At 58.6% G+C, this 27781-nt stretch overlaps 1 protein-coding gene across 1 annotated transcript; it reads left to right on the top strand.

The window, feature by feature from the left end:
• Window positions 1-1441: 1441 nt before the first annotated feature.
• PROM2 (prominin 2) lies at window positions 1442-22902 on the top strand (the record flags this gene model as incomplete). Its single annotated transcript, XM_081068424.1, is given in 28 exon segments — window positions 1442-1499; window positions 3581-3749; window positions 9099-9112; window positions 9115-9192; window positions 9195-9503; window positions 10129-10178; window positions 10544-10746; window positions 10838-10958; window positions 11111-11174; window positions 11386-11475; window positions 11747-11946; window positions 12265-12339; window positions 13118-13181; window positions 13402-13561; window positions 13902-14054; window positions 14558-14681; window positions 15152-15243; window positions 15367-15451; window positions 17412-17558; window positions 17929-18000; window positions 18622-18714; window positions 18823-18876; window positions 19152-19232; window positions 19459-19527; window positions 20234-20323; window positions 20531-20637; window positions 20932-21006; window positions 21228-22902. Coding segments are annotated over 27 exon segments (2886 nt in total). The 3' UTR covers window positions 20996-21006; window positions 21228-22902.
• Between the last annotated feature and the right edge of the window lie 4879 nt (window positions 22903-27781).

Genomic DNA, 27781 nt, shown 5'->3' with positions numbered 1-27781 from the left:
AAACTCTAGAAAAGACAAAACCAATCCACGGTGACAGAAAACAGAAGTATCACTGCCTCATAGAGGAGAACTGCTAGGGAAGGGCCCGAGGGGACTGTCTGGGGTGACGAAAATACTCCTTATCTCCACGGGGGTGTGGAGTACACAAGCGTGGATCTGTTTGTCAAAACTATACAGTAAAGATTGATGCATGCAATGTATATAAACGTTTTCTAAAATGGGTATAAATATGTGTGTGTGTATATGTGATGTATGTCTGAGAGTTTAAAAAGACATAAAGGGAGAAGGTAGGAAATATGAACTGCCTAGCAAAGACTTAGACGAATAGATCACATTGATTTAGCTTCCGGGAAGACTCCGGCCAAAGGGGGAAGCAGGCGAACTGTGCGTTGGCCCCCGGACCTTCCGTTTTACATTTTTAAGGATTTTCTGGCCTTGTGAGAATCTCCCGGTAGTTCCCGTCGGCTTCACCAGGGGGCAGTGTTGCACCAGTCAGTCAGGTGCCTGGGCGGGCCCAGGTCACAGGAGACAGGTAGATAGATGCCTGAGCTGTCTGGAGCCACAAAAACGGACTGGTTTTGTTGTCATCATCATCACTCATTTTTGAGCAGACAGTATTATTCATCTCGATTACCTACTTAATTCACCGTGCGTAGCTGAAAACGACTTTTATCTTTTTCCAAAAATTATATCCAGTGAGCCAATGTGCCACCTTTGCAGGTAATCAAGGCAATGTGCTTAAGGCCCCACTGAAAGATGGGCAGAGGAGGAGTTCCCAAAATACCGCATTCCCTAGTGACTGCACCAATTTGCAGTCCCACCAACAGTGCCATAGAAACAACCAGAGGACTCAGGCTGGGGAGGCAGGTTGTGAGCTGCGGTGGGAAGGTGGCTCTGACCCCAGCTTGGCAGGTGGGAGGAAGGAACACCTGGTGGCAGGAGCCCTGGGCAAGGGGCTGAGGGAGTCTCTTGGGACCCCAAAAAGGAGCGGCCTTGAGCTGAGTCTCCTTTCCCTTGCCTAGAAGTGTGCTCTCCAGGGGGTTCTGTCCCAAGTGAGGGCCTCGTACTTGAGGAAGGAGTGAAGAAATAAAGGGGACCACTATAGTCAAGCTTCTAAATTACTAAAATCCAGTAGGCTGAGGCACAGGGAAAATATTCTACTCTTATTTTAAGTAGCCTGGGAACGTGAACTTTCGAACTTTCCAGCTATACCTGGAAGTAGATATATAAATCCTATAAATGACCCTCTGACCACTCCTGAAGGACTTAGGGAACAATGTTCCATACCAGCTGGCATCTCTCATCTAGGCCACCAGACATCAAACTGGTGACCATCTTGGACCACCCGAGGGCTAGGAGTGCAGGACTGATTCTTCTCAATAGCCCAACACCGGCTGACTCCTGTGCTCGGTCAACAAATGGAAAACCTGTCTTGAGCAGCATGCAGGCGAGCCTGCTCCGAGTTCTTCCAGGGATGGAGGCGCGATCTCAAGCTCCCGGTGAGAGGAGAGGTCTGGCTGTGGAGACAGGCTGGGGCCTCAGAGCTCGGGCCCAGCATGGAGGCGCAGAGGAGGCCCTGCTGGATGGAGCAGTGGGAGGGTTAGTCCAGACAAATACACAAGAACCTTGGGGTACCACACAGCATGTTCAGCAGCAGAGAGATGGAGGCACGAAGAACTGACAAGTGGGCGTGGAGAGAACGTCAGTGTCTGTGTCCAGGGATGGAGGGTTGTGGCAGGTGTCACTAGAGATAACAGCTGATGGCAAGAGGTTTGAGCAGTGTGTGACGGTGCCCAGAGTGCCTGGTGTCCATGTGGCCGTGTTTAGTTAGAGCAGTCCAGGCGATGCCTCAGTGACAGGTGAGCCCCAGATCTCAGAGCCTAGCCCAGCAAGGATTGGTTTTCACTCTGCAATGTCTGATGCTGGCCAGAGCTGGTGTGCGTGTACAGGGGTGCAGTCTGAGGGGTTTGGCTTTGACAGCTCTGCCAAGACCCAGGGAGCCAGACTGTGGGAGGTGCCACCGTCCTGTGACATGGCCATCTCCACATGTGGCTTCAGGGTCCCCCAGAAGGGGAAAGGACTCGTAAGACCTTACACCTGCTTTGCTGTGCTTTAGTCAAGAAATAACTCGCTTTACTTCTGCTTAGAGCCCGTTTGCCAGAATTAGTCACATGGCCCCACCCAACTACGACGAGGCTGGGAAACGCAGTTGCAGTCCCGGTCAGGGGTGTCTGGGTGGGGCCTGAGCTGGGGCTGCATGAGGGTGGAGTGCTGCGTTTGCCTTCATGGCCGACATGCATTGGGGACAAGACTTTTTAGGGGCACGAGTCGCCCAGAGGTGTCAGGGAGTGTTATGATCAGGTGGGTCACCTGTGCATGGGTCACTCTTCGTGATGCTGTGGGCTCTGAGACAGGCAGGCCTGCCTTCGGCCAGTGTGGAGGTGCCGAGGCCGACGGCTGCTCCAGAGTGTGGCAGGTGCAGTAAAATTGCAGGATTTTCTGTCAGAGAGAGAGTTAGAGAGGGGGTGCCCACTGTGCCCCCACTGTGGCCTAAGCAAAGGCCCCTTCTCTCTGAAAGCTTCCGGGGCGCTCCGGTTGCCTGACATCCACCCCAGAGAAGCTGAGGGGCCCAGTGTGCTGTCTACCCCACTTCTCACGTACACCCCAGCCCTGTATTGATCCAGTCCCCAAAACTGCCAGGCGTGGTTCATAGATGGGGACGGTGGGGGTGGAGATGGCCACAGGTAGGAATGGAGTCCTGACATCCCCTCCCCGTGCCCCCTTCAGGAGTGTAGGAGGTGGGGGCACCCCTGCCCTCCAGGATGAGACCTGCTGTCTTACATGGGTGCTGGGCCTGACCATGGCGGTGGACATCACAACCCCTGGGGAGCTGCAATGCCTGAACCCCTCGCCTGGATTCACATTTACTAGGGTGCAAGCAGATGACTGCAGGGGATTCTGCTGAGCAGCCGGGCACTCCTCAGCTGTGTGGAGGCCTCCGTTTCACTTTTGCCCTGTCCTTGCTGGCTGAGCCCCAGAGTCCCCTGCTCAGGTGACAGTTCCCCACGCTGCAGCAAAACCAGTTCTCCTGATAGTTGGAGACTTGCATCTTGTCAGGAAGAGAAGGTCTCCAGGGAATGAACAGTTTTGTCATTGTCCCCGTTCATTTCTTGGGGGGTGAGGTCATGTGACTCAGAAGCCCCTCCTCCCACAGTTTACATTGCTGCCTTGTTTGGGGGACACAGACTGCTGTGTAACCCAACATTGTCACTTCTCGGGGAGCATGTCCACATTTTATGTTTTGTGATACCAGAGTTTCAACTGGCAGTAAGTGTGTGTGGCCTACCCCTGTCACAGTGGGGGCCTCATCTTGGAACCAGCTTTCTCTAGTAGACAGGGGTGATGGCAGAGTCCTCGCTGTTGGTTACCCACAGAGAAAACACTGACCCTTTCAAAGAGGCCCAGAAAAGCCACCGTGTGTTCCTTCCTGTGTACAGCATCCTGCCTTCTGAGGGGCCCGTTGCAGGGGTGCCTGTGACCTCTTGGGTGTCAGGATCCCTATGTCTTCTCCCCGGTCTAGGGGGACCCGAGACTCTCAGCCCCATCCACATCCTGTGGAATGCACACGAGAAAGGGAAGTGCTGCTGGGAGTGGAGCGTGGAGACGCTGGTCTGCGCTGCCCTCGTCCTCATCTTCATTCTTGTTCTGCAGAGGCCGTGCCCCCGGCTTGGGCGGCCAGGTCTGCAGGGGTACAGGGGATGCAGGTGTGGAGCGTGGGCTGGGGAGGGCAGGGTAGGTCCTTGGCTGCTTCTGACATGAAGTCCAGAAGGCAGTGGGGTCTTGCCCTGACCTTCCTGTCTCCCATCTGGACCCTCGGTGGCCCCTGGCCAGGGCACAGGTCTCTGGCCCCATCTGCTCAGGGCTGTCTCTAGAGGGAGTAAAGCTCCAGAGCAGGGCCAAGCAGCACATGAAAAGGACACTGGGCCTCTGCAGGGGACCTTTGACCTCTGGGGCCGGCTAGTATTACCAAGGCATGTTGGTGTCTGGCCTCATTACTGGCTCATGCTGACTTGTGGTCAGCTATAATCCCTTATGTCTTTCTGTTTCCACAAGCAGTCATGCATCTAGGAATCTGTGACTTGCCCATTGCACGTCTCTTGGCTCCATTGCCAGCTGTCGGTTCCAACCCACCTTCCAGTGGACCTCATTCTGTCACCAGGACCTGGCACTTCTCCTCTGGACTGTGTGCAGTGGGCTGAGCAGAAGACAGACTGACCCAGAGCAGGCGTCTCACCAGCTGAAACTCTGCTGTAGAATGCAGGCACCACTTCTCCACCCTTGGGCGTCACCCATCTCAGTCTCCCGGTTAGGGCTGCGTGGGCTCCTCTTTCCAGCCTACCCCCCTCTTCTAGCCTTCACTGAGAGGGGCCTCCATGCCTACACCGTGTCCCCCCACACCGTCGCAAGGGACCAAAGTGGGGGCCATTCTTTCCAGCTGCCATGTAAGATCTAGCTAAGACTTTGGCATGAGCGTGGCCGGGAGGAGACTCGGGGTTCAGACTGAGTCCCGAGCGCCTCATCAGTGGTCCTGCCAGGAGGCCTCAGGAGGAAGGAAGGATACCTGGCACTTGCAAACAGGGACAGTCCACAATGTTCCCTCACACCTGTTGTGACAGGCAGACTGGATGAGATGTTCCACTGGGGCCAGTGGCTCATCTCTAACTGTGACTATTTCCTTCCGAAGTCAGGCTCTCCAGAGGCAGAGGCTACCCCCAGCATGCTCACGGACAATGTGAGGCCCCAACCGCCCCAAGGCTCGGAAACCAGTTTTCTTCCTTTCTCCTCAAAGCTCATCCTGCCACGCAAACCAGAGCACAGCCGTCTGTGTCTGGCTGGGCCCCTGCCCTCCCCACTCTGACCGCTTCTGACAAAGGGGTCTGCCTGAGGTCCCAACATGCCCAAGGGACCCTGTGAGAGCCACACCTGCCTGCAGTGGTTGTCAGGAACTCCCCAGAGTGTTGCAGAAACCCCCACGCATGTCCTGTGGCCTCGCTTTGGGCTGCGCCTGTCCTTACTGCTTAGCAAGGTCACAAAGCAGTTCCCAGGGACAGGCCTCTGCCCTATTGTGTCCCGCCCTACCCTGCCCCTCCCACACAGGTTCTTTCACCACCACACCCTCAGATTTCAGTTTGGAGATGCTCCCATCCATCTTTGAGTCACATTCACTTTCAGACTCTCTGGTCATGAGAAAATGTTTGTCTTTCAATGTTTTGAAATTTGCTTTCCTCAAGCCAGGAAGACACTTAGGGAAATACTCGGGTTGGGGTCTGTGCTGGGGCTGCGGGTGGATACAGTACAAGTCCATACTTGTGGGCAGACAGACTTGTGTACAGGTAGCATGAAGCGGCCCGAAGAGACCCCTCACTCTGCTGGGAGGCCAGTGCCTCCTAGAGATGGCCACGCGGACAAGTCTTAGAGGATGAGCAGAAAGGGGTGCAAGAGTAGGGAATGGAGAAGAGGGATCGTGTGGGCAGGGAAGGAGGGAGGGGAGTGTGACAGTGAGAGAGCACTGCAGGAAACTGCCAGGTGACTGAGGGGATCCCAGTGGCGAAGACTCTGGTGAAACAGATGACAGCTTTCACTCTTCTCCTGAGGCTGGTGCAGGAGCCCCTTTGAATCCAAGAATCCCATGGCGACCTGCATTTTCCATGGTCCATTCTGGAGACATGCCCAGGAGGTGGCACCAAAACACACAGTTGAGTGGCTGGGTGAAGGAATGAGGGACAAGAGGTCTGGGCGCATGGTAGTGAAATTCTCCAGAACGTCCCCACCTAGCCAGCTTTTCATCCCCTTTCATGTCTTCTCACCCAGAGCTTCTCAGAATGACACGTTTAGTGAGTGACGTGCATTTGGTGGGTGTTTGGAACAAGAGTTCTGTTCCCACGACTGTGACCAACACCTTTTAGATGTTACCTCCTGCTCAGAGGACTGTCCCCACACACCTGCCAACCATGGTGATGGCCCCAGTAGCCGTGACTTCACCATGTATGTAAGCTGTTGCAGAGGGCTGGATTGTTGTGGCCTGGGGGCCGCCACCTCTCGTTGGGGCCATCAGTTTTTCCTGTGCTGTAGCTGTGGTAACAGCCGATCTGAGAGAATGGGTCAACTCAGACTGGCAGGATGGGACGAGCTGCTCTGCCCTGCTGGACGCAGAGGACCCTGGACAGCGTGCGGTCATCTGAGACAGAGCGGAGGGCACTGGATCGGCCATGGCCCCGCAGGCCCAGCTCCACCTCCCAGGCTCGCACTCCAATGCTTCCTGTCCCTGCAATAACTTCTCTTTCTGCCCTGTTTGCTTCTTGCCATCAGAAGGGCCTTTGTCCCTTTGGATGGTTTACGACCTGTTCCCTGTTCCCAGGGCACAGCGTAGACACCTGAGGCCGCAAGAAGAGGGACCAGCCCTCTGGCCGGCTGTTTCCCTGAGGACAGCTGGACATTTCCTCCCGTCTGTTCCCAGCGGGTGGCCACACCTAGTGTCCTCTGGCCCAACTGCTTTCTGAAGGGCAGAGTCCCGCCCTTTGTGCAGGTCTCCACCCCCACACTCCCCTCCCCCACTTCAGGGCTCTGGGGTTTGGGGCCCAACAAACTTCTGAGAATGCGTGAGTCAGGGGTTGGGAAAGTGGCCTCAGGAAGTGTTCCCAAGGTAACCAGGGTTAGCTGAGCCCAGGTCAACCAAAGAATTTCCAGGTCAGAAGGCCTCAGGTTGTATCAGGAGGAAGGGATATGCAGGTATGCCCAGAAAGGTATGAATAAAAGGAGGAGGCAGAACAGCACCATGCAGGAGCTCCTCCCCACTTTAGGAAGCTTCCAGCTCTGCTGCAGGGGCAGGGCTGCTACGAGCCAGCCCAGCCCCCGCCGCCCACTTGCTCAGCCCTCCTAGGAATTCAGTTATGTGGGCAGTTTCCTCTGCCCTGTGCCCAGGGCTGCCTCTGAGACCCACCTGCTCTGCCAGATGGAGCTGGGGTAGGGGAGGAGAAGGGTGGGTAGGTGGGGGGCAACTGCCAGTCTGATGATAGACTGTTCCATCAAGATCCTGCTTGGGGAAGAGGGTTCTGGTGTGGCCCCTGACTCGGGGTAGTCCCTTCTGCCAGCCTCACTTTGTCCACCTGTCCAGTAGGCAGATTCAGTATCTTAACTCTCCTACCCCTTGGCTAAGAAAGAGGCTTGGTATGTTTCCTTTTTTTCTTGGGGAAATCCTACCTTCCAGGTACAGTGCTTTTATTATTGACATTTATGAAAACAATAGCAGTGGTCACTGATTGGCTTAATTTTATTAGCTGAGAAGAGAGAGTGACAGACAGGGCCTGGTGAGCCTGGGCTGCTTATGGCCCAAAGCCCCAAGGGTTTCTCATGCTCCTGGGGAAGCTGGGGCCTAAACTCCCTGCCCCCAGTGCACCCAAGTCAAAACATACGAAAAAGCCTGAGTGGCAGCTATCTATTGCACCATATGTGGATTGGACCTTTCCGGGAAAGGGCTATTTCCAGGCTCCTGGTGGCAGAACTGAAGTCAGAAAGCGATCTCCAGGGTGTAATTCTTTCTAACAGCTTGCACTGGACCAGGAGAGAGAGGAGGAACAGGCAGGCTCTGGAGAGACCCGCCCTTCCTGATGGCAGCCTTCAGGGGACCCGGGGCCCCAGCAGGGCTCAGGACAGTCAGACGGGCAGGGTGAGAGTTGGGCACAGCCTGCGTGTAGCTTTTCGGCACAGTCACAGGGCAGAGTGGGGCCTCCTGCCACATACTGGTGTTGGGCCTCCAGGGACAGTGCTGACCCGGACCCGCCCTGGACCTGAGGAGCCAGGACACCCCCAGCCCATTCCTCAGGGCAGCCCCGATCCTCATCTCTGAGTCACCCTTTGATGAGGTTCTGTTTCCTGTCTGCACCCCGTTATTAACTGGACTACTGCTTCTACACTGTGCCTCTTATCGCCCAGCTCTGACAACACTGTGGGGCAGGATTGAGAAGGTAAGGCTGCCACGCAGGCCCCACCCTGACTCAGACTTAAGTGATGCCTCTCCTCCCCACCCCTAATGACGCCCACCTTGCAAACCTGGGCTGCAGTCCCAGCCCCTCCCTCCAGGGCTCCCATGCCATGGGCAGGTGGGGGGCTGGGGATGGCTGCCATGGAGACTCAGAAACTTCTGTTCACTCTTTTAATACAAGTAACATGTTTACTGCAAAGAAATCATGCAGTAGGGATGAGCAGAAGAGAATGAGAAAGTCCCGTGATTACCTGGCGATGATCAGATGCCTTCACTCCACATACTGTGGCGGAATCTGCCATTTGCACTCATTCATGCACTGAGTATCTTTCAAGTCAAGAGAGCCATTTCCACAGCATTTTCCTTAACGACTGCCCCATGTGTCACGCGATGCTCATTTCACACATTCCTTGGTCGGGGTGGCCCTCAGGACTGTTTCTGGTATCATGAACAATGCTGCCAGGGTCATCCCCATCACGTAGCAATATTCCCCCACCTGCTCAGCCTCGGGCTGCCTCTCAGGATCGGGCACACAGCCATTTAGCAAACAGACCTGTGTAGACACATCTCTGGCATAGCCTGCATCAGTTCTTTCAGCTGTGACTGGATGGGGCATTGCTGGGCCAAAAGGCCCGCTTTGTCGGGATTCGCCCTCCCAAAGGACTGTGCCTGCCTGAGTGGCCCCTTGGAGAGCCACTCTGGACATAGCTCGGTGGCCTCTCTGCTCCATTGGCCTGGCAGTGGGCGCAGGCGTGACCTGAGGGGACACAGCAGGCCAGAGAGAGCTGGGGGAGGAGTCTGGGTCCTGGGCCTGTGAGGCTGATCTTGCCACCCATGGGCCAGAGCTCCCTGGGGGGCTGCTTTCCCAGCCCCCAGGTTGGGCTGCTGGATCTGGGCGTGGAATATACTACTTGAAATTGGGCCACCCTAGATAACCGGGGGCCACTGCATGTGTCCCTTACCTGTGTGGGCAGCAGCCCTCCCAGGAGGCCCTGAGTTGGGGGGAGGGGACCCAGGCTTCTGGGGGCGGGTCTGTCAGGCCCTGCCCCCACTGCAGGCCTCCGCCCTGTCCTCCCAGCGCTCTGCTGGCGCCCAGGTAGCTGCGGAGCCCAAACCCGTCGGGCCAGTTCTGAGAGCCCAGGGACAGGAGGTTGGCGGGATGCGCCGCTGGTCCGCGCTGGCCGCGCTCTCCGCCGCCTGAGACCCGCCGTCTGCTGCGCAGCCCCCGACCCCATGGCGCCCCCGCTCGGCCTGGGCCTGGGCCTCGTGCTGGCCCTGAGCCTGCCGGGGACCTGGGCGGCGGACTGCGGGTCCCTTGGCCCGGCCGCGCACCTGACCTTCGCGCCAGCGGCCAGGTCCCGGTGGCTGGCCCCCCGCGTGCGCGCGCCCGGCCCCCTAGACCACCTTTACGGCACCGTGCGCGGCTTCCTGTCCGCAGTGCAGCTCAACCCTTTCCCTACCGGTGAGTGCGCCCACCCCCGCCAGCCTCCGGAGGCATTGGGTCCTAGCCAGCACCCTCATTCCCCTCCACTGTGGGGCGCTTGAAGGGCAGGGTCCCCAGCGTTTTCCACCCCCATCTTCCTGTCCAGGGGCATCTCCTGGAGACCCCTCCAGTACCTTCCTGTGCGACCTTGGGCAAGCCCCTTTTCCTCTCTGAGCCTGTTTCTCTGTCCTAAAATAGAGGAAATTGTATTAGAAGTTCCCGAAGACCTGGCCAAGATTTTCTCTGGGTCTAGTGGTGTTGGGGGTTACGAGGACGGCCGGGGGGGGGGGGGAGGGGAGGGCTACTGCAGGGCCCCCTCAGTCTGTCCCCTGTCTGTTGACGGGACGGGATGCTGGGCCAGGCCTTTCTCTGCTTTTAACCAGGCTGGTGGCTTCCTGCAACAGGGCCCACCTGTAGGGAGGGCTTGGCCAGGCCTCCCCTCAGCCACAATCTCCTGTGGCAGCCCTGAGGCCTGGACATGATGGCACTGGGCTTTGGGGGTGGAAGGAGCCTCTCTGGAATGCCCACCCTCACCTGGCAGTGGGGGAGGGCACAGGGGCAGGGCAGTCGCTGTCCCCCAGCCCCAGCTTGACTCTTTCCGTAGAGCTGGTGAGGGCCCTGCTGAATGAACCGGCCTCTGTGAAGGTGGATGAGGTGAGGCGGGGGCCCAAGGGAATTCAAGGCTGAGCCTGAGAGGCAGAAGTAGGAAGGCCCCCTCAGCTCAGCCCTCCTGGCTGGCTGCCACCCAGGGCGGGGTCTAGGGCATCCCTTCTCCTCTTCTGTGAGCGCTGCAGTCGCAGGCCTGATTTCAAACCTCAGCTCTGCCATTAACGCCCTGGGATTTGCAGGGAGCCCCGAGCTCCCTGGAGGGCACTTTCCTCAGCTTTAAGTGCTAAACAACAATAAGGACACGTGCACCTCACATGGGCTCAAGGACATGCAGCCCCGCTTCTGGTTGGCCTCTGGTGTCCGGTGGCGTCCGCCAGCCACTCTGCCCTGCCGCCCTGCCGCCCTCCCAGGTTGTGCGGTACGAGGCTGGCTACGTGGTGTGTGCTGTCATCACGGGCCTCTACCTCCTGGTGGTGCCCACTGCCGGGCTCTGCTTTTGGTGTTGCCGTGGCCACCAGCGCTGTAGGGGCCCACTGAAGATGGAGCACAAGGAGCTGGCCTGTGAGCGCGGCACCTTCATGACCTTCCTGCTGCTGACCACCCTCGTGCTGCTGTGAGGGGCGCCTGGGTCAGCGGGAGGGGTGGGCAGGGCCGAGGTGCCCACGGGCATCCAGCAAGCCCCCTCCTCCACCCCTGGCCCACAGGATTGGTGTCGTCTGTGCCTTTGTCACCAACCAGCGTGTGCACGAGCAGATGGGCCCCAGTGCCGAGGCCGTGCCTCAGATGCTGTTCAGTCTCAGGGGTCTGGTCTCCGATGTCCCCCAGGTGAGCACCGAGTCACACTTCACTCTCACATGCCACCATGAGCACCAGGCCCAGGCAGGACAGAGTGCCCAAGGGCCTCGGGAAGGGTTGGGGAGGGACCAGAGGGGGCCATCGGGTGACAAGATGACAGCTTCATGGCTCTGTACGCCTAGGAGCTGCAAGCTGTGGCACAGCAGTTCTCCCTGCCCCAGAAACATGTCTTGAAGGACCTGGATGGTGAGGATTACAGCCCCAGGCCTGCCTTGAGGGGCCCTCTCTTCTCATCCCATCGTCCTGGGCTCCACCTAGGACACGGTCACAGGGGTGGGGGTCGGGCCCAGCTGGCAGCATAGCAGCCACCCTGGGCAGAGCCCTGTGCCTGGCCTGGGGAGGCCTGAGGGCTCTTAGCTTCCGGGGGCCAGTGTGCAGCCTGCCCTGTGCTCTCCAGACATTGCCACAAGCCTCGGGAGCACGATCCACAACCAGCTCAGGAGCACGGTCTATGACACGCTGGCCTCACTGCGCAGCCTGGGCCACGGTGAGTGGGACCGGCATCCTGGGTGGTATCTGGGGGGTGCCCACCTCACTCAGCCCTAGATTTCTCCTGCTGCCTCAGCAAGCCCCAACCCTGGCTTTATCCTGGGATCCCCTCGGGCACTTAGCGCACATCCTGCCTTAACACGTGCCCTGGGGCCATTTCCTTGATAAGACAGAAGTTGAAATGGGCAGGTCCCTGTGGCTGGGGCGGAGGCCTGTGAGTATGAGTCAGCAGTAGGGACTGCTCAATGCAGGTGTGGGTGGGATCCCAGCTCTGCAGGTCTCTGTGGACCACCTCCGGGCCCTGAACACCACCCTGCTGGAGCTGCAGGACAGGCAGCAGGACCTGGAGCGGGCCGTCTCGGTGTGCCGTGAGCGACTCCATGACCTCCTGCAGGAGCCGGGCTGCCAAGGCTGCGCGGAGAGCCTGCGCCAGGCTGGTGACCTGGAGCTGGGAGCTGATTTCAGCCAGGTGCAGGCTGGACACAGGCCCTTAGAGCAAGGGGGCCTGAGGCTCCGCGGGGCCCCGGGCAGCCTGGGTTCCGGTGTTTCCCCTCCACACACCCAGGGCTAATGATGGTCATCTTGGCCGAGGGGCAACCGTTTTTCTGGGCTCTGCACTGCACCATGACTGTCACGTGTGTCAGCTCCTTGAGTTCTCACTGCCACCATGGCAGGAGGGCTGTTCTGGTCCCCATTTTGCACATGAGGACACTGATGTTCAGCGACCTCTGCCCCCCATCCTCCCTCAGGGATCGCTAGCAGGCCTTCGTCATTACCCCACTTTCAGGTGACCCATGTGGACGATGTCCTTCATCGACTGAAGGGCGTCCCGGAGGCCAACTTCTCCATCATGGTCCAGGAGGTGAGTGCCTGCCTCAGTCTACCTGATTTCTCCTTCACCTGCTTGGGAGCTCACAAGTGAGGGGCTTCAGTTTCCCTCTTTTGGGGTGAGAACACAGTTAAACTTGGGTCAAGTCAGGGCCTCACCTGTCACATGGCACCCTGGGCTGGTATCTCATGATGCCAGTTCTCAAGTACACACGGCCTGGTGGGAGAGGCAGGCCTGGTACTCAGAAGCAAGATCCAGGACTCTCAGGGGGTGGGGCTGGGGTGGTAAGGGGGTGAGTGTGCAGCTCAGCCCTGGAGGGCAGGCAGGCTCTCCCGGGTGGAGATGGGCTGAGGGAGAGGTGCAGCGTGAGGCCACACCTATGACCCAGGCCCTGGAAATGCCCAAGTTGGGGAAGTAGTGAGTCAGCGGTGCTGGGAGGCTGGAGCAGAAGGTTTCAGGAGGAAGGAAGTGGGAGCTGAGGCTGGAAGAGCAGGCTGCAGCTGGACTTTAGGGAAATAGGTCTGGCGGTTGTGTGCAGGATGAATGGAGGAGATGAGAGGATGGCTGGGAGGAGGGCTGGGGATTAAAGGAGGGGTCTTCGAGGAGCACGGTTTGGAGAGTTGAGTCAAGCTAGGCCCAGGGAGGGGAGAAGAGGCCATCGACCCAGAGAACAAAGGGGAGCCTGTTTCCTGACTCCCTGAGCTGGGAGCCCTAAGGGGGAAGCTCTCCCTGTGGGCGTGGTGACGTCGGGGTCCCCAAGCTGGGATACCAGGCAGAGGGCAGGAGGCACAGCTGTCTTTTGCTCTGGCAGGAGAACAACACCTTCAATGCCCTCCCGCTCCTGGCTTCCTTGCAGATGGCCGATGTGGTCAAAGGTAAACCCCTGCCCAGGGGCGAGGCTGGCTGCCCAGGTTGCCACCCCCACCCCACCGCTACCAAGAGGCTGTTGAGAGGAGTGGGGCAGTGAGGATGCTGAAGGCTGTCCTCTTGGCTGGGCCTGGATGGAGAGTGGGTCCTCTTTGTGGGTCCTGTCCATCCTTCTCCCTGGGCCCCTGGTGCCTTTGCCGTCCCATAAGCCCCCACTGCTTTGGGCAGAGCTGAAGAAGACAGTGGCCCAGCAGCCTAGAGGGCTGAAGACACTGGCCAAAGCGTTCCCAAACTGGGAGGCAGCCTATCGCTGGAGCCAGGCCCTGGAGAAGGTGGAAAACAGTAGCCGCCCCTACCTGAAGGAGGTGCAGAGATACGAGAAATACAGGTGCTTGGGCCCTGCGGGGTTGGGGTGGGAGGTGGGCACACGGGTGGGTAACCCAGCCTCTTGGCTACCGGGCCAGTTCCAGCCCCCATCAACCCCTGGTTGTACTAGGCCTCTGCCTCCTTTAAGCCAAGACCCCATTTTGCTTTGGCCCCTGTGTCCCCACCTTGGCTGTGTGCCCTTGAGATCTGGGCCTGGGGACCCCATAGGAGCAGGGAGGCTTTAGGGTGTGTCCACATCTACACATCTGAAGCCCCAGCTTGGATTTAGTGGCCCCACTCAGCCTCTAGGTCCTATGGCAGCCCATCCCTTCCCAGTGACACCCTCACCTTTCCTGTGGCAGGTGGATTGTGGGCTGCGTGCTGTGCTCTGTGGTCCTGCTTGTGGTGGTCTGTAACCTGGTGGGCCTCAACCTGGGCATCTGGGGGCTGTCTGCCCGGGAGAACCCCAGCCACTCAGGAGCCAAGGGCAGAGCTGGAGCCCGAGTCCTCAATGTGTAAGAAGGGTGCAGAGAGGGGTGGGGTCTCTCTCTCCCACCTGGCACCAGGTGCCTCTATGCCCACAGACAGCTCTGTGTGGCTATAGGAGCGAGTCTGGGGCGTTGAGAGATGGGGCTTAACTGCTGGTTCTGGCACCGACTCGGTGGGTGGTCCTGGGCCAGTTGTTAACCCATCTGGGCGTCAGTGTCCTCGTCTGGCAGGGCATGGCTAGCCATGCCAGGTGGCCTTGTTGAGGGCCGAGCTCTGGAGCTGCTCACTTCTATGTGCCCTGGGCCCAGAGGGAGACAGTGCCAGGGTCAGCCAGGGCACTGGCGATGGGGTGGGGATGGAAGCAGACCTGGGGGGCACAGTCAGCAGCTCTGACACCTGACCAGGTGGCGGACTCCAAGTTTCTCGCCCCAGCGGTCTCTGCCCTGGAGCCGCCTTGCTCATCACCTGGCCCAAGGTGTGGGTGGGGACAGGGGATCTCCTTCTCACCTCGCCTCTCCGCCTTCCCCAGGGGGGTGTGCCTCAGCTGCCTCTTTGCTGCACCCCTCATCCTCCTTGTCTTCTCCACCTTCCTGGTGGGCGGCAACGTGCAGACACTGGTGTGCCGGAGCTGGGAGAGCGGGGAGCTCTACGAGGTGCGTCTGCCCCTCCCTAGGGCCCAGAGGAGGTGCAGGGAGATGTGAGCAGGGCAAGAGGGTTAGAAGGAAGTGGGTGCCACAGGGGCAAGAGGGAGAGAGGGACGAGGGAAGGATGGACGTAGCCCAGGACAGACAGAAAACCACCAATGGGTGAGGAGTGGGAGAGAGCCTGTGAGGCCCTGGGGCTGGGCAGAGACCCCCAGGGGTAGCACCCAGACCTGAGCCCCTCTGTTCTGGTTCCCCAGTGCTTCTGGCAGGTGAGCCCAGATTGTCTGCTGCAGCCCAGGCTGCCCCCATCCCCGAGATTCATGGGAAGGGTCCCTGCTGAGGGTTAGGGCCCAGGGTGATTTGAGTTCGAGGCGGGTTTGGACTGGAGTTACAGGGATGTGGTCTCTGCTGAGCCCGGGTAGCACTGCAGGACCCGGCCCTCCTTGCTCCAGGCTCACTTCCCCCTAACCCATCTCCAGTTTGCTGACACCCCAGGGAACTTGCCCTCGTCCATGAACCTGTCCCACCTTCTTGGCCTGAAAAAGAATGTCAGCATTCTCCTGGCCTATCAGTGAGTGGGAAGCCTGGGCGGGGCCAGGGTGTGAGGAGGGGCCGAGGTGTGTGTCCCTTCCGGGGATGTCAGCCCCCACCAGCCCTCCCCTGGCTGTCTCCGATGCCCATGTTTCCTTCCCAGGCAATGCAGGAAAGGTGCTGCGCTCTGGAGGGTCCTGCAGCTCAATGACTCCTACGACCTGGAGACGTACCTGGATATGAGCCACGTAAGGGAGTCTTCCAGAAGGTTGTGGGGGACCCTCCTGCAGATCTCTCTTCTTGCTTCTGTGGTGGGACCATCTCCTTTCCCCTGAGAAGCAATTGAGGTGCCTCAAGGGCAGAGGCCCCAGGTGCCAGCTCAGGGCCTGGTCTGGGGCCCGAGCCCAGGAGGTTTCTGGGGTTCCCAGGTGGACAGGTGAGTGCCTGGAGGCTGTGACCAGCTCTGAGCACTGTGCTTGAGTAAATGGGACACACTGAGGTGCTGGTGACAGTGAGTGAGAAGCCGGGGGTGTGTGTCCTGACTGGGACAGGCCTTGGCTGGGATGTGGCAGTAAGGATGGGGTGACGGTGCAAATGATGGGGAAGAGCTCCCCCAGGCCCCTTGCTGAGCTCACGCAGCCAGTAGGGGGAGGCGGGATTTGATCCCTTAGCCCTGGACTTTGCCAGGACGTGTGTAGAACTGCGGAGGGGGCTCCATGCAGATGGGAGAGCTCTGGGACACAGAAGGGAGAGCTGGTTCACGAGAGGCTAGTGTGAGCTAGTATCACATACTTGGATAATGGGTTCTCTTCAGGGTGTGCATTCCCTCCTTTTCTCTCTCCACGCCTAAGGGAGACAGGGGAGAGGTGCCTTGAGTCCCAGGACCCCTGGGGAGGCCTTCCCAAACATATCCTGGGAAAAGCCACATCTCCCCTGCCCACCCCCAGCACGCTGACTCCTGATTCTCCACCCTCTCTGAGACCCTTCCAACCTCCTCTCCAACCCACCAGCCATCCTCAGCCCGCCAACCGCTTAGCCACGTGGTCCAGAGGTTAGTGCCAAGTGCACGCCTTAAACTGTCTAACCAGGGCAGTTTGAGTGAGGCCTCAGTTTCCTCTTCCTGCAGCGTGTCTGAGCAGATGAGAAGCCCATGAAACAGGCCATATCCGGGTGCTGGGCCACAGACACTGCCCGTGGATGAAGGCTGCCCAGGGAGGGCTGCAGCAGAGCCATGGCCCCCGTGGGGAGGGTTCTCAGCCCCGGTCTTGGGAGGGGAGGGGTCCAGCTCACACAAGAGTCTGGACAGATGGGGCTTCAGGTTCAGAAGGACTAGGCAGTCCGCAGGGGCCATGTGGCAACATACCAAATGTGATCTTGTGAGTGCTTGTCCTCACGAAATGATAAGGAGCTAATGAGGCAAAGATGAGTGTGACGAGGTGTGCTTTCGGGGGCACCAGGAGAGCTCTGCCCATCTTCAGACATCGCCCATACCGGTCTATTACTGATGCTTCTGAGAGAGGATTAGGCCTTTGTCCCCCTGGCGAACAAGGAGCGGTAGGGTGGGGACAGGAGCAGAGCTGAGCTCCTTTCTCTGACCTGCTGTGAAACCTCGGGCAGGTGAACACTCTTCCGTGGCCTGTTTCTCATCTGTTAAATACCAGGGCTGAATGTCATGCCCTCTAAATCTCCTCCAGCAATGGCTGGAAAATGCTGAGCATCCCTTTTTTAAACTGTCTTGGAAATGTGACTGCATTCATTCATTCTCTTTTCCACATTCAACATTGTCTCGTGCCCACCCCCTGTGAGCCTTTGCTCGAGATACCGAGGGTTTCGTTCAGAATGGGTGGAGCTGATGGCGATAGACAAGTGCACACATAAATAATGTCACAGCAACAGGCTGTCTGAAGACCTTGACACAGGGCGATATGATAAACACTGGTTTGGGAAGCTGTTTTGTCCTGGGTAGTCAGGAAAAGTCTGTGTTGCTGTCCAGTGGCCAGATAAGTGATGAGGAGGGTTGGGGCTCGGTGGGGTGGGTTGGAGAGAGGGACAAGGGGGAAGCCTGCTGGGGGCCTGTCTGGGTCTGGGAGTGTTCAGGTTGGGGGCCCTGGATATCCAGAAGATCTGGGGACGCCTCACCCAGGACAGCAGCTCTGGGGGCCTGGCTCAGTGGCTGGGCATGCCCCCACACTCCCCCTTCCCTCCCAGTACACGGCCAGCCTGGAGCAGGAGTTGCAGAAGCTGAGAGTGGACCTGGAGGCCGTGGACCTGCTGAGCCCAGCTGGCCACCGGGACCTGCAGGCCCTGCAGAGCAGCGGGCTCGGGGACCTCCAGTACCCTGGCTTCCTCACCCAGGTCAGCGGGGGGTCCCCCTGGCCAGACCGCAGCAGAACGCACGCCCGCAGAAGAGCTGGGGGTGCGTGTCACCTTGTCCCAGCCCTCTGTCTTCCCTTGGCTCCCCCACATGTCCCTGGGCCGTGTCCCCACACTACACGCCCCAGGCCTGTCCTAGTGCCCCCCCATCCTGATGGAGGGGAGTGAATGTGTCCCCATCCCCAGTGTGTTGCTTGGGGAATCCTAATGGAAAATGTCTGATTTATGTCAAACCCTCTGTGGCTGATGTGTCTCAGTAGACTTATCTGGTGTGTAGTACTTTTGAAAAGGCTGGGAATTTGGGGCCGGGAGCCGGGGTTCATTGCCTCGCGGCCTGTCCATCTGCCTGCAGATCCAGAAGGCCGTGGTGAACACCAACATGGAGAAGCTGGCCCATGAGCTCGAAGGACTGGCCCAGACCCAAGTGAGAAGGGAGCAGGGCAGGCAGCAGTCAGGGCGAGACCTGGGTGGTAGGAGAGGATGGGAGTGGTTGGACGGGGTGCGGGGGGGTGGGGTGAGGGCTGAGGCCGGGGATTGAGGGCCCCCACCAGTGAGGCTCGGGGTTCCCCATGGGGCTGAAGGGCAGGTCATTCAACATGTCTGGGCCTCGTTCTCTCCATCTGTAAAGATCAGATGGAGTAACTGGTCCAACATCACACAGTCAGACAGGCATTTCTAAGTGCTCATTGCTCGTGGGATCCGCTGGGACAGGCGCCCTACGGACGGCGTGGGGAAAAAGAGCATTTTTGTATTTGTAAATATTTAGACTTTGAAATGTTTTTCCCAGACATCATACAGACCCCACCTGTTTCAGCGGATGCCTCTGCCGCTCAGACAGGCTCTGTGGCTGACTTAGGGGCATCCAGTGAGCTGGCGCTGGGCCTAGAACTCGGGCGTAGGACCCGCAAACCCAGCTCGGGCCCAGGAGGCCTGGGTTCTCCATCTGTGAGCCAGCACTTTGACATCGCTCAGCGTGTCTGCTTGAAGGGTTTGGTAACGGATAAGCTGGCAAAGGCTGTCCTGTCCTGTCTCCTTCCCCTCTCAGGGCAGTTCTGTGCTGGGGAAGCAGCTGCAGGAGGAGGCCCAGAGGCTCAGAAACCTCTACCAGGAGAAGGTCCTCCCCCAGCAGAGCCTCGTGGTGAGTCAGGAGGCCAGGGAGAAGGCGCCTGGGGGAGGGGCATGCAGGGAGGCACAGGAGCAGGCCAGCGCCAGCCTTCCTCTCACCTTCTCCTTCTCTCCTCCACAGGCCGACCTCAATGTCACTGTCAGGGCGCTGGCATCCTCAGCACCAAAGCTCCAGGTGGCTTCTGGGGATGGGAGGGTGGGTGCAGTAGGCGCGTAGCCGAGGGTGGGAGGAAGAAGAGGTCCGGCTGGCTTGGGACCTCATCTGCTCTGCCCAGTCCCACCGGAGGTGGAGGGCTGGAGTGGGAAGAATTCGGAGTGGGTGGGCAGGCTTTTGAGGACCACTGTTTTGGACATCCGTGTCTTTATGGCCAAACTCACTATTTGTGTGTTATATGTTGAATTAACAAATGAGTGGCTGTTCCCTGACTGAGCAGTTCTCCTCTCCCCCAGCTGGAGACCTCACGTGTCATGGACAGGGTCACTCATCTAAAAGGAGAGCTGCCTGCCTGGGCCACCCGTATCCTGAGGAATGTGAGTGGGGGATGGAGGGGCTGCTTCAGAGCCAGAGGTGGGAAGAAAGGCTGAGGTGAAGGGCTGAGGCTCACAAGGCTCACCCCCAGGCCTCTATGCCAGCTTTGCCCCCTCAGTGGGGTCCCCAGGAGAGCCAGCTCAGCCTGTCCCGATGGTGCCAGGCATAAGGGGTGAGGTGCTGGTTCCTGAGCCTCCTGCCATCCCAGGGCTCCCCTCTTTCCTGCAGGAAAGTGAGTGCTTCCTGACCCGGGAGATGGGCTACTTCTCCCAGTACACGGCGTGGGTGAGACAGGAGGTGAGTGGGGCGCACACCCCCTCCTGGCCTCAGAGCCACGACTCATCACTCACTCCCTGTGGAACCAGCCATTCACCCTGCTCTGCACCTTTCCCCGCTGGGAATGCCCTGGGCCTTCAGGATGGAGCCCAGACTCCCAAACCTGGGGGCCACACCCCTGCTCACTGGCAGGGCTCTGCCCACCCACCCTCCAGCAGCGCCTCTCTGAGGCCTGAGTGTGTGTGGTGCCAGCCGTGACTCCAGGACGTGCTGTCCATACCCCACCCCCATGCCCTCTTGTGCTGGCTCTTTGCCCAGCCTATCTGAGGGCAACCCAGCCCCCAAGCCTACCTGCTCCTGTAGGCGCTCGCTGACCCCAGCCTCTGGGTGTCACACGAAGCTGGTGGGGACTTTGCTTAATCCTGAGCGTGTGTGCATGCCTGTGTGAGTGTGTGCACACGTGTTTGCACATGCACACACACGTTGCCTCTCAGTGAGTGAAAGCACAGTGTCGGGCATATAGTAGGGGCTTAATACAACCTGGTGCAGGGAACAAAAAGGGCAGGAGCTCTGTCCGTCGGTGTGTCCTCATGTCTCTGTGTTCCTGCATGCATGTGTCTGTCCAGCTGTGGCCCTGGGCCCATCTGTGTCCCTGTCAACCTCTGTGTCTGCTCACGGGGTATGCACGTGTGGGCCTGGGTACACCTGCCTCATGTTGATGCCACAGGTGACTCAGCACATCGCCACCTGCCAGCCCCTCTCCGCAGCCCTGGACAACAGCCGTGTGATCCTGTGTGACATGATGGCTGACCCCTGGGTGAGTACCCCAGCTCATCTGGGCTCCTGGGTGGCGCTTGTGAGCAGGGCACGAGGTGAGGCTAGGTGAGGCAAGACAGCCCTTGCCCCCAGGCCCACTGTGCAGCCCTCCCCGCAGCCCTGAGGACACTCCCCGGGCCCCTCACTGCCTCAGTGGGCTGCTGGGGTGCAGAGCGGCCCGGTAAGCTCACGCCCCGCCCCGCCCCAGAACGCCTTCTGGTTCTGCCTGGGGTGGTGTGCCTTCCTCCTGCTCCCCAGCGTCATCTTCGCTGTCAAGACTTCCAAATACTGCCACCCCATCTGGAAACGCCTCAGGTGAGGATGGTGGGGCCAGGACGGTGGGGACAGGACGGTGGGGACAGCAGGGATCCAGGGAGGCGTCCTCCCAGCCACCGAGCCCCAGACCCTGCCATCCCCCTCCAGAGATGCCCCAGCCCAAGGAAGCAGTCCCAGGGCCAGAAAGTTCCTCCGTGTCGTGCCCCATATCAGCCAGGACCCTGTCGCGCCCGGACAGCCTCTGAGGCAGGAAAATCGGGTCTCCGGGTTTGTCCCTTTGTGGGGCTAAGGGTCTGTGCTGGGGCCACTCACACTCTTTCTGTGACACCACAGCTCCAGCAGCTCTGAGGAGACGCAGCTCTTCCACATTCCCCGGGTCACCTCCCTGAAGCTGTAGGACCCCCATAGGTGAGTCTCCCCTTGATTCCTTGGTACCAGGGGTGGGGGCGTGGGTGAGGAGGAAAGGATGGGGCTGGAGCTGGGGGTCTCTACGGCCCAGGAGAGCAGGAAGGTTGGGGGACTTGGTGGGGTCTGGGTGTTGGGTCTGGTCCTTCCAGCAGCGGGACCAATAGGCCCAGCTCTGCTGCCTCTCCCTCTCCCTTACCTGTCTCGTTCTGAATCCATAACAGGGCTTTCTAGCTGCAAGCTGATGCCCAGGGCTGCCCACCTTCCCCTTTGACATGGCCCAGACCAGAAGATTTCTCTTGCCCCCTGAGCCCAGGCTGGTGTCCCCCAATTCCAGTTTCCTGACCCCATCCCATCCCCTGTCTGCGCAGGACCCCCTTCTTTCATTCTCAAAAACACACATAATTGTTGCCCAGCTACCCAGCCAGCCCAGGTGTCTGTCCCTTCTCCTCCTCACTGTAATGTGTCAGCACCAGGAAGACACTATTCTCCACCTGTTGGAACCCCTTCCTCAGCTCCTTGGGAGGGCGGGCCCTGCCCACCCTGCTCTGTCACCCCCCTCCCCTCCGCCTGCTCTTGCCTGCCCACTCCTCTCCAGTGTCCTTGCCCCCATCCTCACCTGCCCTCCCCACTTGCCCCAGCTTCACTCTGCCCCCTCCCTCCAGGAAAGCTCTTTCCCCTTGTCCTTCCATTACTTTATCTCACTACCTCCTGGACCCCAGGAACCCCTCCTGCCTGACCAAACTAATCAGGTAAAGCCACCAAGCAGGCAAGGGGCCACCACTGCCTCCACCGGGACCCTCCACAGACCCGAGCCTGGACTGCCTGGCTCCCTAGCCGGTCTGAAGGCTGAGCCCCTTGCCTGCACCCCATGTTGGAAACAGCCCCGCTGCCCTCGGCTCCTCTCTGAGCACTGGCTCCCCGGGAAGGGACCTGGGATCTGGGCTAGAGGGGGCCTCCCCTTGACTCCCCAGAAGGAAGCCCCACCCAGAGAGATCTGGTGGCCACACAGCCTTTGCTCTGTGGCCCTTACTCCTTCTCCTGTGCGTGTGGCCTGGGTCGTCCCTGGTCCCTCCCTGTGCCCTCTCTGCATGCTGGACCCTGAGTTCCAGAAGTGGGAAGAAGAGAAGAGAGAAGAGGAGACAGACAGGTCCTCCCATCCATTATAGTGCTGTCACTACCCGTGCCTTGGCCCTGGGTCCTTAACACTAGGTCTCCCAGCTTAGGGCCCTGTATACAGTCGGTGTTTAATGAGGGTTTTTGGAAAGGAGAAGCCAAGGCCTCCTCTGGCAACAGGCATCCAGGGATTCCCCCAGAAATTAGCAAGTGGGGAGGGGCCCATCCAGGAGCAGCAGACCTGGGTCTGCGTGTCCACTCTAATGCCTGTTGGGGGTACCTCAAACGTGTTATGTGGCCTCTGGGCCTCAGTTTCTCCATTTATAAAATAGAGAAGAGTCATAGCCTCCTCACAGGGCTGTGAAAAACGTGACAATGCGTGGAAAGCCCTTCGCCGGGGCCTGGCACAGAACACATGCTCAAATGCTGCTACTTCCTGCCATGACTGCTCTGGGCCGGGGGCCGAGGGCCCGGGGCCTGTGCAAGGGGCTTTCAGATCGTGGTGTGCTGAGTTTTGGGAGTGTCTGTGTTTAATTGCTTCTTAAAACCAGCTGCTTGGTTCTGCTGCTAGGAATAGGATGGCGCATACATGCCATACTGTCGCTGTTGCAGACACACGCTTGCACCGGCGTCCCTGAATGTACCACAGTTGCCGTTTTGGCTCTGCCCAGAGATTTCTTCTCATTTCTCATCTGTTGCCCCATGCAGGGAAGTTATAGCATCCTGTGTTTTAAGAACGAAATTGATGGGAAATGATTAAAAAATCATTTTCAGCTCTCTATCAAAACTGCCTCTTATCTTTAATGTGTTTCAGCATATGAAGCATAGTTACTTTAATAAGTCCTACCTCAGAGCCTCCACGAGTCTGTTTCCAGTGTCTGTTGTTTCTGTTGGTTTGGTTTTGTGTGATTTTTGATTGAGTCCCGCACGTTATATCCGACACTTGTAGAAATACTTTGAGCTGTAAGATGAAGTTATTTCCCCCCATGAGGGTCATGTTGACACCTGGCATGTGCCTTGGGATGTCGCAGACCAGGATGGCTTTGCCCTACTTTCTGGGGCTGAGACGACTTGCAGTCCCTCAGAAGGCTTTCAGTTCATCTGTATTCTGGGGGCCACGCCTTCGGGGCTCCCAATCTCCAAACAAGAAAGGTTTGCAGGCACCGCTCCTCTCGGTTGGCCTAGGTGTTATGTCCTTAGCCCCAGAAACTAGTGACACCTCTGCTCAGCAGTCTGTATCTTCTGGGACCAGCGGGACCCTGGGAAGAATTGCCCCACAAGCCGCGCACACGCCTCTGGGTTCCTTCCTTCCCCCGACCTTGGCCCTGTGATTCCTCCCTGGCTTGTTTGCTCCCCAGGACCCCCAAGCAGATACACTAGTTTTTTGGAGCAGCTTTTGAGTTGTCCTCGGTTGGGGACAGTCCAGCGGCCTAGTCCACCGTGACCAGAAGTAGTGGTCCTGAAAACTGAACTCAGTGTCCCCTGTGAAGTAGGAAAAGGCTTGCCTGTCTTTGAACTTAGTGCCCAGAAACCTTGGCACTGCCACTGCCGGAAGCTTACTCTGGCGAGTATTACTGTAAGCTCTGGTCACCTGGGAATGGCGGCGGCACTCGGCAGGTGACAGCGAGAAAGAAATAGCCACAGAAAAAAATATATGACATATTTCCTTGATTCTAAAATGCTGGGACCCTAAAATGTGAATCCTACTTTATGTGTGAAACAAAGTCCCTTGGTGGTTACGATCTCATCTTTTACCACGACATTAACTGAAGGGGTTGGGGACCACCCTGTCGCACATTGAGAAAACAAAGCTCTCAGAAGCCACATGGCTGGTTCAAGCTCTCGCTAGTTGAAGTCCAGCCAGGTTTTAGGTTCAGGGCCCCTGGTCCTGTGGCCCTGGAGGTTTCTGGTCATGCGGCCAGTCCCCATTCCCTGTGGGTGTTGGGGTGGGGGACCCTGTATCCAAGGAGGTCTGATGCAGGTGTCCTTGCTGTCCCTGTGGCAGGACAGAGGACAGATCGGAAGCCCTGGGAATCCTGCCCAACATCCAGCTCGACCATCCCAGAGCAAAGGTCCCTTTAGGCCTGAGTGGCAGATTCTGGGCCAAGACGTCTGAGGTCCCACATGGGTCTCAGGTCTCAGGTGGCTGGCCAGCTCAGTTCCGGCTGGCTCAGGTGTGCAAAGGAAGGGCCACGTGGCTGGGAGTCTGCTCAGGCTACCTGAGGGGACAGAGCTAACATTTATGAAACTATGAATATAAACCAGAAAGTGCTAAGCAATTCACATAAATCCACTTAGAGGCTGGCACTGCTATTTACCTATTTACAGCTGAGAAAACTCAGGCACCGAAACTGATGGCAGGCTGAGTAGACACTTCCCCAAGGAATCATCGGATAATTGGGGTATTTCAGGCAACATGGACTTCTCCGGGTCAGCCTGAGGTCCTGCTCTGGGTCACAGGGAGGCCCTCCCTCTATTCCGCTCCCAGAGCCCTGTCTCCAGGCCCAAGTGCCAGGGGCCAGCCCAGTACACACACCCCGCTGCTGGAATGAAGCCCTTTCCCCGTGGTCCCCAATCTCCTTGCAGTGCCTGGATGTGACCCTCTGGGAACAGTTAGCATCCATGCATCGTACAGACGTGGACTGAGCACCGGGCAGCAGAAGGCTGGTGTGTGCAGAGACACGCACTCATCCAGCCTTGACCGCTACCACAAGCTGCAGCATTTGGGTGCCGGGACCCCCCAGCACTGAGGGGACCCAGGAGGCAGGTGTTGAGGTTAGAGCAGGGGATTTAGGGGAGGTGAGCTGAGCCCAAGGAGAGGGATGGGTGTCCTCTCTTCATTCCAAGCCAGAGGGAAAGGAGGCTTTAAAGAGCCCCAGAGAGCTTCAGGCATGCATCCCCGAGGTGAGAGAAAGCCACTGGACTGATGTCTCCCCCCAGCTACAAAGTCTACAGGGCGAGACGGGCTGGCTGCTCTGTGGCCCAGAAGAGGGCCTCAGGTGAGGGGCAGTCAGAGGGGCCCTCACGCCCAGCCCCGGGAGGCTGCCTGGAGGGCCAACAGACCTCCGCCAGAGGGTGGAGCTGCCTGGGGTGTCAAGCTCCTGGCTCCCTTGAGGCCCATGTGAGAAACTCTAGCTGGGGAGTGGGCAGTGCCCAGCAATGGCCAGGCTCTGAGGACCCGTGGGGGTGCCCACAGGATGGAGGAAGAGCTTTAAACCTCTGCCAATGCAGCGCACAGTTCCAGGGGCTGAAGGCCATCTACACCGTAGCCCCTGCCACTGCAGACCCCTGCCACACCTGAGGTGGCCAGGATCTGGGCCCACAGTGTGCTGTGAAGTGGCAGAACCATGGGGTCTTTCTCCCAGGCAGCATCCCGGGTCTGCCAGGTTTCCACCCAACCACGGGAGGGAGGGTGGGCAGCGGGAGAGATTTTGAGGGCCAGTAGAAGACTCGGATAAGGCTGCATCTGGTGGCTTTGCAGTTCCACAGCTGTGCTTTCTCACGGTGACACTGAGGGCTGCAGCATCAAGGGAGGGCTGATTTTCAACAACAGACATTTCTTGAGGTCCACATGCGGGGTGAGACCACTCTCCACCCAAATGGGCTTTCCTCATAAGCAGGGGCTCTTGGTGGGCCAGGACCCAAACATTGAGAGTACTGAGCATGTCTCTCTCTCTCTCTCTCTCTCTCTCTCTCTCTCTCTCTCTCTCTCTCTCTCTCTCCTTCCCTTGACCTGGGATAGGCAAAGCCAGGGCCCAGGAGGAAGGTACAGGATGGGGGTCCATGGAGCCAGGTTTGGGGTTCCCAAGGAGGAGGTTTGGCCATGGGCCTGGATGGAGGGGATTGCAATAGGCAGCAATGGAGGAAGTCCAAAAAGACCCCAAAACCTGTGGGCAGGGGTGCTGTGAGCGCCTCGCCAAGGTGGGATGGGCCAGCTGAGAGGGCTCAGCACTCAAAGGCAACATACTCAAGTGTAACATAAGGAATCTCAGCCCGCCCCCAGGCTTGAATTGACCCCTTCCTTTTCCCCTCTCATGTCCCCCATTCTCATCCCCACCCCTGGGGTGAGGAGACCACAGCTGAAACCCATCTGGCAGGACAGTCCTCCGGCAGCCTTCCTTCCTTTACCTTTTTTGGGTCTGACACACTGCCAGGGAATCTGGAAAGTCCCAGACACTCTGGGGGAAAGCCTGCCCATCCTACGTGCCCACAGCCCAGTTGGGCACTCTCAGGGGTGGCCTCCAGCTCCATTCCCACCTGCCCTGGGGAGGAACGGTGTTGGGGGTGGGCAAGGGTCACAGCAGGGCACACATGCCTCAAATTTGTGTTTTATGAGGGGCACTCCTTGGCAGCTGCAGTGGGAGGTTCTCAAGGCCCAAGGGCACAAGGGCCTGGAGGGATGCAGTTGTCCTGGGCCTGGTCTGTCACAGCTCAAGGCTCTTGAACTGGAAGGAAGTGTCTCTGGGTCATGGAAGTTCAGTGGGTGTGCCAAGTGGCGGGTGGGCGCCCGCAGAGCACAGCGCTGGTCTGAGGGTGCGACAGCAGAAGGCCAGGCCCATGGCCTGGTGGTAAGTTCCCAAGCTGGTGTGTGGAGCCTGGGAGGTGGGGCAAGATCTCAGCCGTGCTAGCTTTGGAATGAAAGAAACCGGCTTTGTCACTTTCTAGCCTATGACCCTGGGCACGTCCTTTAACTTGCTTTGGTCTCACTTTCATCACCACACAGAGATACTTTCCTCCCAAGGCAGTGCACTGTGAAAACTTAAGTGCTCAGTGAGTCCCTTGTGGGAGCGTGCTCAGAGCCAAAGGCCAGCACGTGGATGGCCTCTGACGACAGCTGCAGCAGGGGCTTCCCGCACCTCCTCCTAGGGCCCAGACAGCTGGGCGGCCTCCCGCTTCAGTGGGTCAACGGCTCCAGGCCACTCTCCTCCCCTGTGGATCTGAGAGTTAGAGCTCACTGGCTGGCTAAAAAAAAAAAAAAAAAAAGAAGGGCGTGCCAGCGCCTGGTGCCCGCTGCAGAGGAGGGTGTCGCAGGCTCTGTTTCCATGGGAACCACTGGAACAGGCTGTCACTGGGTGCAGAAAAGGGAAACTTGGCAGAGGTTTTTGGCACCTGGCTCTTGGGTGGTTTGCCTGGTGGCTGAGCGAATTCCCAGGAGTCTGCCCCCCTCCCAAGGAAACTCAGGGACCCTCACCCTTTTCCCCCACCCTCTAAGAGATATGGCAGGTCCCTCAGCCACCCCCATGGGGTCCCAAACTGGGACACAGGCAAGGACAGATGACAGGCTACCTGGGAGGACCCCCACATCATGAGACCCCATGTAGGGTAAAAAGGAGGTAATTAAGGGGGGGGGACAGATGAAAGATGAAAGGACCCCTGTGTGTGAACCATGTGCTGTGGCCCTGGGAGCTGTCACCATCTCTGCATGGTGAACCCCTATTTGTGAGGCCATTGAGGACCAGAATGGTGTCCCCACAGGGAGGGTGCCTTGGACACCAGGAGCAGCTGAGGTGGCACCAGGGTCCTGACTGCAGGCCCCTCCACAGGGTGTCCACGCAAAGGGCCTGCAGGACCGGACAGGGGGCAGCAGGGAGAGGAGGGCTGCCCCCTCCCGGCCCCCTACCCCCATTGGGGCAGAAACTCACATCAGAGCTCCCTTCCCCCA

Source organism: Rhinolophus hipposideros (genome assembly GCF_964194185.1).
Source record: "Rhinolophus hipposideros genome assembly, chromosome: 12".
Classification (NCBI taxonomy): Eukaryota; Metazoa; Chordata; class Mammalia; order Chiroptera; family Rhinolophidae; genus Rhinolophus; species Rhinolophus hipposideros.
This window is presented reverse-complemented; position numbering and strand designations above follow the sequence as displayed.